The 15,376-nt window shown below is 37.9% G+C and overlaps 1 protein-coding gene across 1 annotated transcript; it reads right to left on the bottom strand.

The window, feature by feature from the left end:
• Positions 1-283: 283 nt before the first annotated feature.
• Positions 284-15,160, bottom strand: LOC113832123 (chitinase-like protein 3). Its single transcript, XM_027395423.2, has 11 exons — positions 15,085-15,160; positions 13,242-13,271; positions 11,489-11,690; positions 10,153-10,209; positions 9,377-9,542; positions 3,646-3,770; positions 3,350-3,473; positions 2,901-3,086; positions 1,979-2,098; positions 1,751-1,892; positions 284-372 (listed from the first exon to the last, which is right to left on the bottom strand). The coding sequence occupies exons 1-11, from the start codon at positions 15,158-15,160 to the stop codon at positions 284-286; spliced, it is 1,317 nt and encodes a 438-aa protein (XP_027251224.2).
• Positions 15,161-15,376: the final 216 nt, after the last annotated feature.

Genomic DNA, 15,376 nt, shown 5'->3' with positions numbered 1-15,376 from the left:
TAGTCATTGGCCAAGCAGCATTTGTACCTAATATAAGTCTGTGTATTATTTTGTTCATCCATGTGGCGAGCAGAATTCAGACGGCTGGCGGAGACTGCCCATGTGGTGGTAGAACTCGGGTGGCTTTTGGCAGAAAGATTTATTGTAACAGTTCAGAGCTCTGGGAAAGGGTAAAAAATAGTTTTCATTTCTAGATCAGCAGTGTTGGCTGGTCTTGATGAGAGATTCTGTCTGGCAGTTCTGAACTATGATTCCATTCAGCAAGTACCATATGGTATTTCTGTTATTTGCCACTAAGTAGAAACACAGGCTCCAAGGCCCCAGAGCTGCTGTTCCTTCTCCAACTGGATGGAATAGAAGTGACTTTGCAACCTAAAACATAGGATAATAGCAAATAAAAATATACAAATCCATGAGCTCCTGTGAGAAGGCTGGCTGTTCTTAGACAAGGGTGAAGTGGGGTGGGGAGAGCTGGACTATGGGTATAATCAAGTAAAAGGTCCCTCAGGTGAGATCAGAAATTACAAGCCTCCCTAGCTCACAATGTCAAAAGTCAGATCCCTTTGCTGGATAGTTTTATGTCAACCTGACACAATCTAAAGGCATCTTAGAGGAGGGAACCTCATTTAAGAAAATGCTCCCATAGGACTGAACCAGGCTCCCTGAATGTGGGGTGTCAGTTGGAAGGCCTGGGCACTCTATGGGGCCTCTGGCAGTGGAACCAGTATTTATCCCTAGTACACAAATGGGCTATAGGGGTCCATTCCCTATGGAGGGATACTCTGTCAACCTAGATACACAGGGGAGGGCCTAGGTCCTATCCCAAATGATGTGTCAGACTTTGATGATCCCTGATGGGAGGCCTCACCCTCCCTGAGGAGTGGATAGGGGGTGGGATGGGGGTACATGAGAGGATAGAAGGGAAAGGGGACTGGGATTGGTATGTAAAATAATATTGTTTTTAATTTAAATAAAAATTATTTAGAAAAAGAAAATATTTCTATAAGATGGGGCTGTAGGCAAGCCTATAGGGCATTTTCTTAACTAGTGATTTATGGAGGATGGCCCAGCTCCTGATAGGTGGTGCCATCCCTGGGCTGGTGGTCTTGCATTCTATAAGAATGTATACAGAGCAAGCCATGGGAGCAAGCCAATGACAAACATTCCTCCATGGCCTCTGCATCAGTTCCTAACTCCAGGTTCCTGCCATTCTTGAGTCCCTACCCTAGCTCCCATAATTAACAATGATATGGAAATCTAAGCAAAATAAACACTTTCCTCCTTAAGCTGTTTTTCGTCATGGTGTTTCATCACAGCAATAGTAACCATGACTAAGACATTTTCCACAAAAGTCATATAAGAAATACCCTCTGACCACCCAGTGTATATAAAACCTTTCTGTGGGATGTGGATATAATTAATATAAACAAATTAATATAAAATTCACTTTAAGTAAAAATTTCTAGAGTCAATATAGGCATAGTAATTCCTATGAATGATAGGTTAGATTTATGAAAATACTGGCTAGGTCTTCCTATTAAATCTTCCCAGACTGCCTAGCTGAAGTAGAAACAAACAAAAGCACCAATAGTCCTGAATTCTTGTAGAGTATAAAATTGATGGTATGGTGATTATCATTTGGAGAAAATGGTAAGAATACCATTGGGAAAGAGCATAGGCATGTCAAGGCTTAATTTGAGTAGGTGAAGGAACACTTACACACCCCCATCATGCTTTAACTGTCACTTACTTGCACTGTGCAATTTGAGGGCTTTCTTTAAGGTGGAGGTCAGGGGAAATGTGCCCTGACCACAGAAAGAGCCAGTGAAGTCATCCATATCAATAGCCCAGATCATAGCACCTCCAAACCTGTTTTTCTTAAGCCACTGAGCCTGGTTAAGGAAAAGGAACAGCAGAAGTCACTTGGTATCCTGAGACTTAGAGTCAGAGCTCAGCACATCCAAGGGACTGGCCTTACCTTGATAAGAAAGCTCTTGATATTGTCATAGCCAACCCATTCATTACCATAGTAGGCATAGGGCACTTGTTGAGCAGCATTCCAGACCTGAGTGGCTCCATTTTTCAGGAATGTACAAATCTTTAAAAAGTTCAGAATTAAAGGTAAATATTAATTCCATGTAAGAAAAAAATGTATACACATAGTTGATTTACTTCCTTTTATTGTCTCCACAAGGTTTTTCCCAATTCTGTAATTGCTTACACTTGTAGTTAAGAAGATTCAGATGTGTTTTATTTTGTGTACAATATCATACCCAAAGCATTGCCAATAGTAAGTAGTTACCATTGACCTACAACCCCACTCTTTTTGTTTGTTTTTTTTTGAAAGATCTCAATCTATGTAGCTTAGACTCACTTCAAGATGGTGATACTTCTGCCTATGTCTATTAAATAGAGAGAAAATGGGTGTGAGGCACTACACCAGCCAATTATATGAATATATATCACTGTGTAGTATGAGCCCATTTTTATTTCTGTGATACTGGAGACTGAAGCTAGGGCTATATATGTCCTAGGCAAGAGACAAACAACTGAGATATATCTCCATCTTAAGATACTTTTTAAATATTCACAGATGGTCCATATTTTATTTTTGTTTAGTTTTAGTTTGGAATCCACAGTAATCTGAGACTTTTTATTGTTTACATATTTATTTATTTATTTATTTATTTATTAAAATGTACTTAAGAATGTGGTGTGTAGAGTGAAAGGACAGTGTGTTACCAACTGTTTATCATTTTTGTTACTTATTTACCATGGTATAAAACTTTAAGTCCTTGAAATATTTTGCTTGGTGTAAATAAGAGATAATATGAATAAGTCGGCATATTTTTCAGCTGAGGTACATGAAATTTATAGAGCACTAAAAGCTACCTACTGACCTCAGAGTAGGCCCAGAGTCCAGTTTTCTTTGTGTAGGGCCCTGGATGGCCACCACGGTTGCTAGGGGCACCAATTCCAGTTTTAGAGGAGTCACTCAGGATGAAGGTGTGTCCATATGCTGGGAATCCAACAATGAGCTTCTCAGGTGCTGCCCCTTTGTTCTTCCAATTGTCCATGATGTCTTTCTGCAGGGGCAAAAGTTGGCTATAGGGCCCAAGCCACTGACCATCTATGATTAGTTATGTTGACTTATTCTATCAGTTCAACTTCTCCATGTTAACTTAAAAAGGATTAGGTAGCTTCTTCTAAAATATTTTGATGAATATGAATTTATGTCAAGGAGAAATGATTGGTGACTTAAGAAGATGACATTTGATTTAATTGTGTTGATTTTTGTACGTAAATCTCCATATGATTTGTCTCTTCCCTTATTTGTGTAGTATCTTACTATGTTGTGGAAGGCCTTAGTGCCAGTTTCAGTTGGAGATTTGTAAAGGGGACTGTTTTCTCCAGTGTAGCCTTCCCAAGATCCATGGAGGTCATAGGTCATGACTTGAATGTAGTCCAAGGACCTGGGTAAAAAGAAAGTTCTTAAAATAATTTCTTATGGCTATCTTCCATCCTATGCCAGAAAAAAACACCCTTTCCAAAAGTTCTGAGAAAAGACTTTGGGCAGTGAGACATAACAAAGAAGAGAAAACTCTACTCACAACATAGTAATACAGGACAATGTGCACCACTCACCGTGACAGTTGGGGAATCTCATAGCCAGATTTGATTGTGGAGATGGTATCAGCAACTGCGGCAGTGACCAACAACCTGGGCTTTTTATTCTTACTCACCTCCTTCTCAAAAGCTTTACGTATTTCCTATAAAATAATGATGTATAAGATGATACCATTGGAATTAATTTAGCTCCTTAAACAAAATACATGTTAAAGTGTTTTTACATATCTTATCTTATTTTGGTATGTCAACATCTCAATAAATTCATTGGGATAGAAGATGTTAATAAACTTTTCAGATGCCTAATATTCACAGGTAATAGAGATCTTCACAAAGTCACACAAAAAGTTAGTAATCATTCAAAAACTTTAAATATCGACCAATGCATCCCCTGCACCATCATGCTCTGGAACTACACTTGCATTTTAAACCCTGGATCCAGCTTTTAGTTGTGAAGAAATCTGCTTCAATTTATTCAATAGATGAACTACATCATGAAACTGATATCCCTTTCAATGTAATGGAGAAGGGAAAACAGAAGACAGATCACTTTTAGTATCAGATGATAATTCCATGGTATGTTCTACGATTCAAATATTATTTAGAATATTATGTTTTACTCTTATTATACCATCAGAGTACCATATGTATTAAAAGAATGCCTCAGAAAATTTGCCTTATAGGTAGTTAAAATGCCTAGGACATTTAAATGGAAAAAGCAAAGTGTTTTAGTTTCTTCAAATATTGAACCCATTTATTTCAGCATGTAAGGTTTTACTCTCCATTGTATATTGTATCAATGGGGAAAATAGAACCAGTGCCTGAAAATTATAAGTATGACTGGAGGCACCTTTTAGCTAAGAGTCCAGATACTATTTTTGATAATTAAAACTATTCAAAAAATAGTAAATTGCTACTGTAGAAGAGTTATAAAATATACACATGCACACATATAAAGAATTAAAATGGTGTTACCCTTTAAGGTGACAACAATACCCCTACTAGATATCACAAGGTAACAAATTAAAATCAAAATGTTGGGAATGAGTTATCTCTTTGGGGTTTGTTGGCTAGTGAGTTCCAACAAATAAGTTGCCCTTCCAAAATTATTGGAAAGACCACATTTCTGAACATACTACATAATTAAGTCATATAGAGAAACAAGAACATGGAAAAATCAAGCTGATAATCACCTGTTGGCTAGGTTTATGGTGCTAGAAAGTGCTATAAATACTACTGAATTGGAAAAATAATTATCAATATTACCCAGCTGTGAACTTTGAGACCTATAGTTATAATAGAATTGGCAAGACATGACTGGCAGCCCCACTGGTACAATTTCTAATTGGATTAGGGCCCATTCCACATGATAAAACTCAGACTCAGCATCATTATCAAGCCATAGAATTTGTGACTAGACAGGTCATAGACCCTAGGGAAGAATCTACTCTTATTCTTCTAAGATGACATAATATTAAATCAAGTCTAAATGACTTATCATTACACCTGTAGATTAATACATTTCTCAACCCTCAATAGGAGAAGCTTCTATTTACAGTGGATGGATTAACACAAAGACCCACACTAGACCAAAGTTCAAAGAAGAAACTATGGAATGCTCAACCCTAAGTGGGTCATCACCACCTCTCCCCAACAGTTCAGAGGTCTTTCCAGAGTAGGGTCAGAAAGATTATATGAACTTGGATGATAGATGACCACATGGAAATACTGTTTTCTGCACAAGAAGGACAGATAGGGATATTATTTCACAGAGATTGCAACAACATGCAATCTCTATATAAGCCAAAGACGACAAAATCCCAGCATAGAGAGCAGAGCGACACACAAAATCAAACCCCTAGTTAAGGATCTATTGGCAGTTGATAGTTTCTGGGATGAGGACAGTCAGTTTTCTTTAAGGGTGTAGATACTGGTCCCACTGCCAGTGGCCCCATAAACTATCCAAGCCACACAACTGACACTCACATTCAGAGGGCCTAACTTGGTCCTATGCAGATTTCCCAGCTGTCAGTCCTGAGTCAGTGATTTCCCACTATCTCGGGTCAGCTGTTTCTGTTGGTTTCCCCATCATGGTCTTGACCCCTTCACTCATATTACCATTACTCTCTCTCTCTCTCTCTTTTCAACTGGAATCCATTAAGTTCAGCCTAGTGCTTAGCTGTGGATCTCTGCATCTGCTTCTATCAGTTACTGGATGAAGGTTCTATGATGACAATTAAGGTAGTCATCAATCTGATTGCAGGGGAAGCCCAGTTCAGGCACCCTTTCCACTATTGCTTAGAGTTTTATCTGTGGTCATCCTGTGAATTCCTGGGAATTTCCCTAGTGCCAGGTTTCTCACTAACCCCATAATGTCTCTCTCTATCAAGTATGTCTTTCCTTGCTCTCCCTCTCTGTCCTTCACCCAACTTGACCATCTTATTCCTTCATGTTTACCTCCCCTCTCCTCCTCCCCTTCTCCACTCCCCTTCCTTCTCCCCACACTCCCAATTTACTCAGGAGATCTTGTCTATTTTCCTTTTCTAAAGGGATCCATGTATGTCTCTCTTCAAGTACTTCTTGTTACCTAGCTTCTCTGGGGTTGTAGACTGTAGGTTAGTTAACCTTTGCTTTATGTCTAATATCCATTTATGAATGAGCACATACCATGTTTGTCCTTCTGGGTCTGGGTTACCTCATTCAGCATGATTTTTTTCTATTTCCATCCATTTGGCTACAAATTTCAAGGTGTCATTGATTTTTACCACTGAGTAGTATTCCACTGTGTAAATGCACCACATTTTTTTGTCCATTCTTTGGTTAAGGAGCATCTAGGCTGTTTCCAGGTTCTGACTGTTATGAATAATGCTGCTATGAACATAGTTGAGCAAATGTCCTTTCAGTATGAGTGTGCATCCTCTAAGTATATGCCACAAAGGGGTATTGCTGGATCTAGAGGTAGATTGATTCCCAAATTTCTGAGAAACCACCACACTGACTTCCAAAGTGGCTGTACAAGTTTGCACTCTCACCAGCAACAGAGGAGTGTTCCCGTTACTCCACCATAGTAGATCGATCATGCTCCAATGAAAGGCTACATACCTAATATATGTAGATAGAACAAATTGGACTGAATAAGATTTTTAAAAATTGGAACATAAAGTTACTTGGGTAGGAATGTAGGGCAAGTCTTAGAGAAGTTGTGGGATAGCAAATATGATCAAAACACATTATGTGAAATTCTCAAATAACTAATAAGAAAGAAAAACCAATGGGGGAAAGGAGAAAGCTGGCTTTTCCTGTAGTGACTTATTAACATTTAACATATTGAGAACTTGGCTGATGATCTGGTGTTTGGACAGATATAAAAAGATGAATCTGTGTGGAAAGTGTAACCATAAAATTGACATAGCTTCCTTGACTTTTATTATACCATTTATTTTTTTCTTTGGTGGTAAGCTACCTTAGCTGATAACTTGAGTACAATGTGTCTAGTGAAATAATTTTTCATGATCTCCTGGTTAGTATTCATCCTATGCCTTTAGACTATTACAGATAGACCATGTTCATGTTCAAAGATAGTACTTATTTACAATCTACTTTTCTTTGTAGATTTGTCATTTTACTTAGCAACATCAAATCTATTCCTCAATAGCAGAAACTTGAGACAACTCTATACTTTAGATTTCAAAATCATTTATCACTCTTGATTGTTTTTATTCTCTTTCTATCTTTGTTAATATTCTTCCTTTGGTGTTAGAGCCATTGATGGGACCCTCATCCCCTCTTGCTTCATTTAATCCAATACCTTTCTACAATGTATTTACTTCTGTAGTTCTAATTTTCTTTCTTGGTGAATGTCAAACCATTCTTTCAAAAATAATATTTTCATCATATTTGTATATTGTGCCACGCCCTAAAACTCTCCCACTGACTTGAGGATAAATCTCAAGGTTTTTAACCTAATATCCAGTTTCCATATGATTTTATTCTTGTCACCTCTGTCTCACAAGCTTGAGTCTTACGCATTCCAACAGATTCATCCATCTACATTTATGCAGTCTCCATTTATCACTAATTGAATAGCACCAGACTATTTCATCAAAGAAATAAATCATTTTATGTAGTAAAGTGGTTGGAATGAGAAATATTCCCCATAGTCTTGGGCATTTGAGAAGATCCCTAGTCAGTGATCTGTTTGGAGATGTTAAGGTGGTATGCCTTGCTAGAATAAGAAAGTCATTGAGTTGGAATTTGAGATTAAAAGCTATGTGTACTTCCAGTTTTCACTCCCTGATTCATGCTATGATTCAAGGTGTGAGCTCTCAGAATACTGTTCCAGCCACCATGTCTGCTGCCTACTGTAATGCTTTCCACACCTTTATGAACAATAACTCTCTGGATCTGTAAGGAAAAAAAAAACTCTTCTAAAAGTTGCTTTGGTCATGGTATTTTATCACAGCCACAGCAAATAAATAATACATGGAGAAGCCCTGTTTAATCTTTCCATGAACATTTAGTTAATTATACTGTGTTATTTTGGCGACTTAAATTACTTTATCATGTCATTTATCAAAATACTCTGCAGTTACTATGTTTTAATAATTTTTATTTATTCTTTGGGAACTTCACAGCATATTTTATATTCTTTTTCTTTTATTTAAATTAGAAACAATATGATTTTACATATCAACCCCAGTTCCCTCTCCCTCCCATCTTCTCATGCCCCCCACAAACCCACTCCCCAGGAAGAGTGAGGCATTCCATGGGGGATCATCAAAGACTGTCACATCATTTGGGGGCAGGGCCTAGGACCTCCCCCAAGTATTTATGCTGAGAAAAATATCCCTCCATGGAGGAACAAGCTCCCCAGGTCCATTCATGCACTAGGAATAAATAATCGTTCCATTGCAAGAGGCCCCATAGACTGCCCAGGCCTCCTAACTGTCACCCAAGTTCAGGAGGCCTGGTTCGGTCCTATGCTGGTTCCCCAGCTGTTTGGCTGGTGTCCATGATCTCCTACTTGCACAGGTCATCTGTTTCTTACACAGCATATTTTAAACATATTCATTCTATTCCCTCAACTTCTCCCAGGTCCTCCTACACTTTCATATTTATCCATATTCATGTTCTCTTTTAGTCTACGAAAAAGAAAGTATATAGTCCAGTTTGCATGGACTAACTACTCTTGAACATGGAGCCTGCTCTGGAATGTGTTTGATACACGCCATATCACATCATTAAAAAAATTGATTTTCTTTCTTCTATTACCTGTGAATTAAATATAGCTCTTTGGCTAGGGATGAGATTTTATGCCCAATTCATGTCTTCTCTACTGGAATTTTGCATAGTTTGAGCTTTTGCTGGTCTTGAGTATGCTATCTCAGTCCCTGAAAGTTCAGCAGCCTAGAAAAATCTATTTCCTGAAATCATCCAGCACCAATGGTTTGTAAAACAAATATACCTCCTTCAATTTTGGGTTTCTGTGTTAATTAGCATCTACTTCAAATAGAAGCTTTCCTCATGAGTGCTAAGTGATGCACTGCTCTATGGATATAGCTGTACATCATTGATAGTTATTTAATTACTATCTTCATTTAGTGAAATGATGGCAAGCTAATGTCCCTTAGGGTTCATAAACTATTTACTCACATTCTTAGCCTCACTGACACTGTCATGGCTGGGTTCTTTGGAAAGAGAAAGCTTTGAATTTTCTAGGAATGAGAAAAGTTATTCCTACTTTCCTTACCTGTATGAAGACAGTAAAGAGATGCTTGTCCCTAGGAGGGCTTCCATGACAACCAGGGTATTGCCAAGATAAGTTCAGTCCATCAAAGCCATATTTGCGCAGGAATTTGATAACTGAAGTAATGAAAGACTGGCGGGCCACTGGAGTAGAGACCATGATGATGAAACTAAGGAATACACAAAGTAATCATAATAAGACTTCAGGAATATGAGCATACTAGAATACGAATGTTTTATTGATCATTATCTGCCTCTGAGCTCTTTGTCATAACCTTTCTTCAAATTAAATCAATTCTCTGGGTTTCCCTGGGCATCCTGATATAAACCCTGCTCATAGAAGACTTTTCGGTTTTTTTTTTTTTTCTACTGATTCTTTCTTTGAAATTGTTCTTATTGTTTTGAAAGCTTATAACACAGTTCAGCATGTTTGGTCTTTAAATAGTTCCCAAGTTCATGTGCTCTCAAAAAAAGTCTTATTGTCAATACATCCTCACTTTGTTTCCCTTCTTTTGGAAATAAAGAGCAAAAGTATGTCAGTTGTTCCTCTGTCTGTGTATTCCGAGATACTTTGAGAAGGAGGTTTGTTAGCAAACAGATGACTAAATCTTAGGGGATGGAGTACCAGAATATCCACACAAATTTAAACATGAAAAACACACTAGTCTTTTCAGTGCCTTTTAGTTAGTATGGAGGTTCCAGTATAAAAATTTACTTAGTTAACATATTCACATAGTTTGTCTTCACTAGTAAATGAATGAAAATCTCTCAAGGACTTACGGAGCATTTCCAAAGTTCCAGCATCCAATGGACAGGAGTGTTTTCAGCTGGTTGTTTCTTTAAAGCAACAGAAAAAAAGAAAATTCAAATCCCATACCTAATTTCATACACTTTTATTCATTTTACATACCAATCACAGTTTGTCCCCCCTCGTATCCTCCCTGTCCTTCCCTCTTCCCCTAACCCATCCCCATTCATTCCTTAGAAAAGATAGAGCCTCCCATGGGGAGTCAAAAAAGCCTGTCACATTCAGTTGAGGCAGTACCAAGATCCTCCTCCACTCTCCACACCCCCCCCCGTGATCAAGGTTGAACAAGGCATCCCATCATACAGAATACAGAATGGGCTTCTAAAAGCTCCATAATGGGCTTCAAAAAGCTCATGCAGTAAGGATAGGTCCTGGTCCCACTGCCAGGGTTCCCACAAACAAATCTACAAAACTTTTGCCCACATGCAAAGGGCCTAGATCAGTCCCATGCAAGCTCCCCAGCTGTTGGTCTAGAGTCCATGAGCTCCCATAAGTTCCGGTCAACTGTCTCTGTGGGTTTCCCCATCATGATCCTGAACTCCCTTGCTCATATAATCCCTCTCTCTTCCCTCTATTTGACTGGATTCCTATAGCTCAGCCTGGGATTTGGATGTGAAGTTTTTGAGTGATTAAAAAAACAAATAAAGGAATAAAATACCTAAATTTTAAAAAACTAAGCAGACATAGGTGATAAATGTATATACATATTTATCTGCTTGTAGAATTATGAAATTGTACTACTACCTCACATCAAATGTAAAACACAAACTAAAGTAGATTTAAAAACACAAACACGGGTTGTGAAACTATAACACTACTTGAAAGGAACATGGGTAAATCTGAGCAAACGAGACCTGGACTTTGATTTTTTTAGAAAGATCCTCAGAACACAGGCAACAGAAGGAAAGATGTTCAGTGGGATTGCATCACACCACATCTTCTCACAACAAAGGAGATACAACACCAACAGAATAAGGAGATAAACTAAAGCACAAGAGGAAATATTTGAAGACTGTCTAGTAAAGGGGTAATATCCAATACAAATCATGAACCAAAATCTCTGAGAATAAACAACCTGAATGGAAAAGGGGCTGAAATCACGAATGGACATTTTTTAAAATAAGATATAACACTGATAAGTGAATGAAAAAAGTACCTTAAGACCACACAAACTAGAGATAATTTAATTAAAACCATATTGGATCATGAAACATAGCTTCACGATATTACATTAATACAAGATGGTGCTTATAGTTTATAACAACAAGGAGCACAGCCACAAAATTACACATCTTCTCTTTCTCTTACCTTTTTTTTAAATCATTAAAGTCTTTGTAGTCATCCAAGTCTTTCTTTTTGGTCATGGTGATATTGTTTTTCCAATTCCCAGCAAAGGAATAAATTAGGTGAGTACATAGGCAGGGGTCAATGTCATGAGGTTTAATACCTTCCATATCTGATTGATACTGAGCCAGGTTGTTGAAGTAACACATCAGCTGGTAGGCAGAGCCTGTGAAAGGTAAAGAATAAGGATAACAGCCTTTGTTGATGTGATAACCTGTGTTCATAGTTTGCCCCTGCTTCCTTCCTTATCTGTACCTCAGATGCCTGATATCTGGTTAGAAGTGATTGTTGTGAGAATTCTTAAAGGCATGGGTGTAAAGATTTCACTAGACCCAATATAAATGATAAATGGGTGTTTATTGGGGGAACACTTACATAACTAATAATAAAAAAACCGAAGAAGTGCTCCTCTGCCCTTCCTATCAGATAGGCTGACCCAAGAGAAAGAGTGCACAAGTGAGATCACACCTCACACTTCCCTCTTTCTGCTTTCATCCACCTGAAGCCATGCCCAAGGGGGTGTGGCCACCATTACAGGTTCACAGGCAAGACGCCGTCACAAACTCTCAAAGACTAACCCATAATTCCAACTTTGGAACAGTAATGGATTTAAAATAGGTTATGTTCAATTTGGGAAAAGTCACTGGGGGAGTTTGGTTTGCTTAAACTTGTAATAATACAGATTCAGTTGCCATGTGGAGCTTGGTGGTTATCAATTTATAGCTCTCTGATGGGCAAGCTGTACATGATAGCAGGGACAACAAAACAGAAACAGCACACTCTCCACAAAGTAAACCCATCTCATTTCCTAGTATATGTTGTCTCCTGGTAAGGTTTTTCTCAAAAATAAATATTAGAATATAATTTAATAATCACCTATGTTAAGAAGAGTATTGGGATTCTATCCCTTTTTTCTATGGAGTGTCCTGGATGTCTCTACAATTTTGTTCAAAGGACTGCAGAACCTGGAAAAGCTGTTGCTTCTATTGATGCATAACACATTGCCATTATTGCTCTCTCTCTCTCTCTCTCTCTCTCTCTCTCTCTCTCTCTCTCTCTTCTCTCTCTCTCTTATATATATATATATATATGAAACTCAAATATGTGATGAATCCAAGGTGTTTCAGTGAGTGCTCACCTGTGCATGCAAATTTGATTTCATCTTTAGTAAGTAGTAAAGTTATATGCTTGCCAAAAAAAATAAGTGACACACTGGAAGACAAATGTCACACAATTTCAATTTTATGTGTAACCTAGAAATGATGAACTTATGGGAACAGAGAGAAGAATTGTGGCTATTAGGCTTCAATGTGGGACTTTTAACAATAGGGAAATGATTGGTTTAAGGATATAAAACTGCAGTTGGACAAGAGGCATGGACTCTGTGAAGTCTTGAGGTCTACTGAGAGCATGATAAATATGGTTGATAACAATATGCTATATTTTAAAAGTTGTGAGATAGTATACTTTAAGTGTTCTCAAAACAAAAATGATGAATATGTGTGATATAACATGCTAATTGGTTTAATTTAGCCATGCCATTGTGAACATACTGTATTATGTATCATAATTGTGCATGACTTTATTTATGAACTAAATAAATGAATGGAAAAGAATAAATAAAATGTTCAGACAAGAAAAAAAAGAATATTGGATTACAAGTAATTACAGAGATCAGAGGCTTTGTTAATAACAAAACATACAGTCAATGACTTACCCAGATGGACATTCAGTAGCAAGTTGAGACCTAGAAACAGAGAATACACATTTACCTACTGTTCACTAGGATCTGTCTCAGAAGCTTGTGGACTGTCCTTTTTGCTGTAGATTGTGACATCCTCAGTAATGCATTTCAGCTGCTAGATGCATTTAACCTTACATTATACAAAGCTTCATCAAAAGCAGAGAATTATGTTTTTCCTGGAACCTTGAGATGTTTCAGATGAAGCCTTTGCAAGACCCTCTGGAATGATACCAGAGTAACAATGATCTAAGACTCAAAAAGCCTCTACTCAGCTTTAACACAGTTCATTTTTCTTATGACAAGATCTCACTAAGACTGGTTGTGGCCTAGAGTTTCTTCTGCCTCAGCTTCTTAGATCCTGGAATTATGGGCTTGAACCACCATCAAAATGAGGAGACCACTATTGCTCTGACTACAAATTAAGGTCGATGTTTCATGTTTTAAAATATTGTGAAGTTCAGTAAGTTTAGAAACCACAAATTTGGTGCAGCTAGTGTATTTTGGAATTACCCAAAGTATCTATAAATCATGGTGTATGAATGATTGAATTTCTAAGAGTTACACTTTATGTTATTGCTGACACAGGAAGATGACACAGGATAATTAAGGAATAAGTCTGAGTACTGATAATCTTCAGACAAAGTTATTCTACTAACATAACCAAGTAAATAGATACAACACTGAGAAAGAAAGACACCTAGTTCACTCAACAGAAGTAAATCATGCCTGTAAACATAGCCAACTACCCAGGGCCAGTGAAGTCCTGGACCTTGGAGGAGAATGTCCAGCTTCCACTTTACTAAACCAGAATATTTTGTAAACACATAATATTTGTCCTTCTACCCACAGTTAAGTGTTGTTCTTACACAGAGACAGCTGAACCAAGCTCGTGGAAACTCATGAACTCTAGACCTACAACTGTGGCGACTCCAGGGAACTGAACTAGGTCTTCCATATGTGGGAGACAGCGTGAAGCTTAGACTAGCTGAGGGTCTTATCAGTAGGACCATGATACAAACCAGGTATATGAGCTAGCCTATTGGAGTCTATTCCTTAGGGTGGGATGCCATGATCAGTCTTGATGCATAGGAGAGGGACATGGCCCTGCCCCAACCTATTGTGCCAGACTATGTTGACTCCTCATGGGCGCCCTTACCCATGAGGAGAGATGCACTGGAGGTGAGATAGGGCAAAGTAAGGGGGTAGGAAGAAGAGAGGGCGATTGGAGGGAGAACTGTGGTTGAAATGTAAAATGAAATCAAAAAATAAAAAAATGGAAAAATAAATAAAGTGAGGTTATTACCTCTCATTAAACAAATATTTCTTCACAGAAGATTGAGATCATTATGGAAAACCACAACTGGTAACTGATCAAAATGCAGAGAACTTACACAGCTCTAACTGATATATCTATAATATAACTCCTGTGCCCTGGTCTTAAGGATAATAGTAGAAGATGGGGTAGAAATATTGTAGGAGCAAGAGGAACAAGAGAATTTCTATGAGATTTTGTCTCCTAGAAATGTCAGATAAACTACAACCATGAAATCTCATCAGCATCGCTGCCTGAAAAGGGGCACCAATATCAATGCTGACATCAAAAGGGTAATTTCACTGGGTCTTAGACTTACACAAAGAACTACAGATAACAAATGAATGTTGGGAGTAAGAGAAATAGTCTTCCCCAAGGAAAGTCCTGAAATTGGTGATCCAGTAGCAAGCAGTCAGCACAAACATCATATACATACCAATATCTTTACAAAAGTAATAATAAAGAGACCAGGTAAGAAGTCTCTATATCTGATTACACACTTACCAATGATGAGAATAAGCTTGGACACGGTTGCCTTCAGTACTGATCCAACACAGTCTTGATTAGTTTTATATAACATTTTTTGTCCTTAGAAATGACAAAGGTTTTCAAATAGCAAATGTTTACTAGACTATTTATGTGGCTAATTGGTAAAGCAACAGCTCTCTACTACTGATCCTGCTTTTAATACCATGCCTCCTAGTAGGAGGTAGAGTCCATAGTTATACAAAGTACTCCCAGGCTTAATAACCTTTTCCCCACATCTGTTAAAATACTGCAATCAGGTTTTATTTCA

Source organism: Cricetulus griseus (assembly GCF_003668045.3).
Source record: "Cricetulus griseus strain 17A/GY chromosome 1 unlocalized genomic scaffold, alternate assembly CriGri-PICRH-1.0 chr1_0, whole genome shotgun sequence".
In the NCBI taxonomy this organism is placed as follows: Eukaryota; Metazoa; Chordata; class Mammalia; order Rodentia; family Cricetidae; genus Cricetulus; species Cricetulus griseus.
The sequence above is the reverse complement of the archived record's forward strand: the minus strand, read 5'-3'. Positions and strand labels throughout refer to the sequence as shown.

Excerpts from the sequence above, each read along its gene's own strand:
- LOC113832123 (XM_027395423.2), bottom strand. The coding sequence starts at position 15,160 with ATGTTATATAAAACTAATCAAGACTGTGTTGGATCAGTACTGAAGGCA. Across the intron at positions 13,272-15,084 it reads CAAGCTTATTCTCATCATTG|GTCTCAACTTGCTACTGAAT; the intron begins GTAAGTGTGTAA and ends CTCTGTTTCTAG. Across the intron at positions 3,087-3,349 it reads CTAAGGCCTTCCACAACATA|AAAGACATCATGGACAATTG; the intron begins GTAAGATACTAC and ends TTGCCCCTGCAG.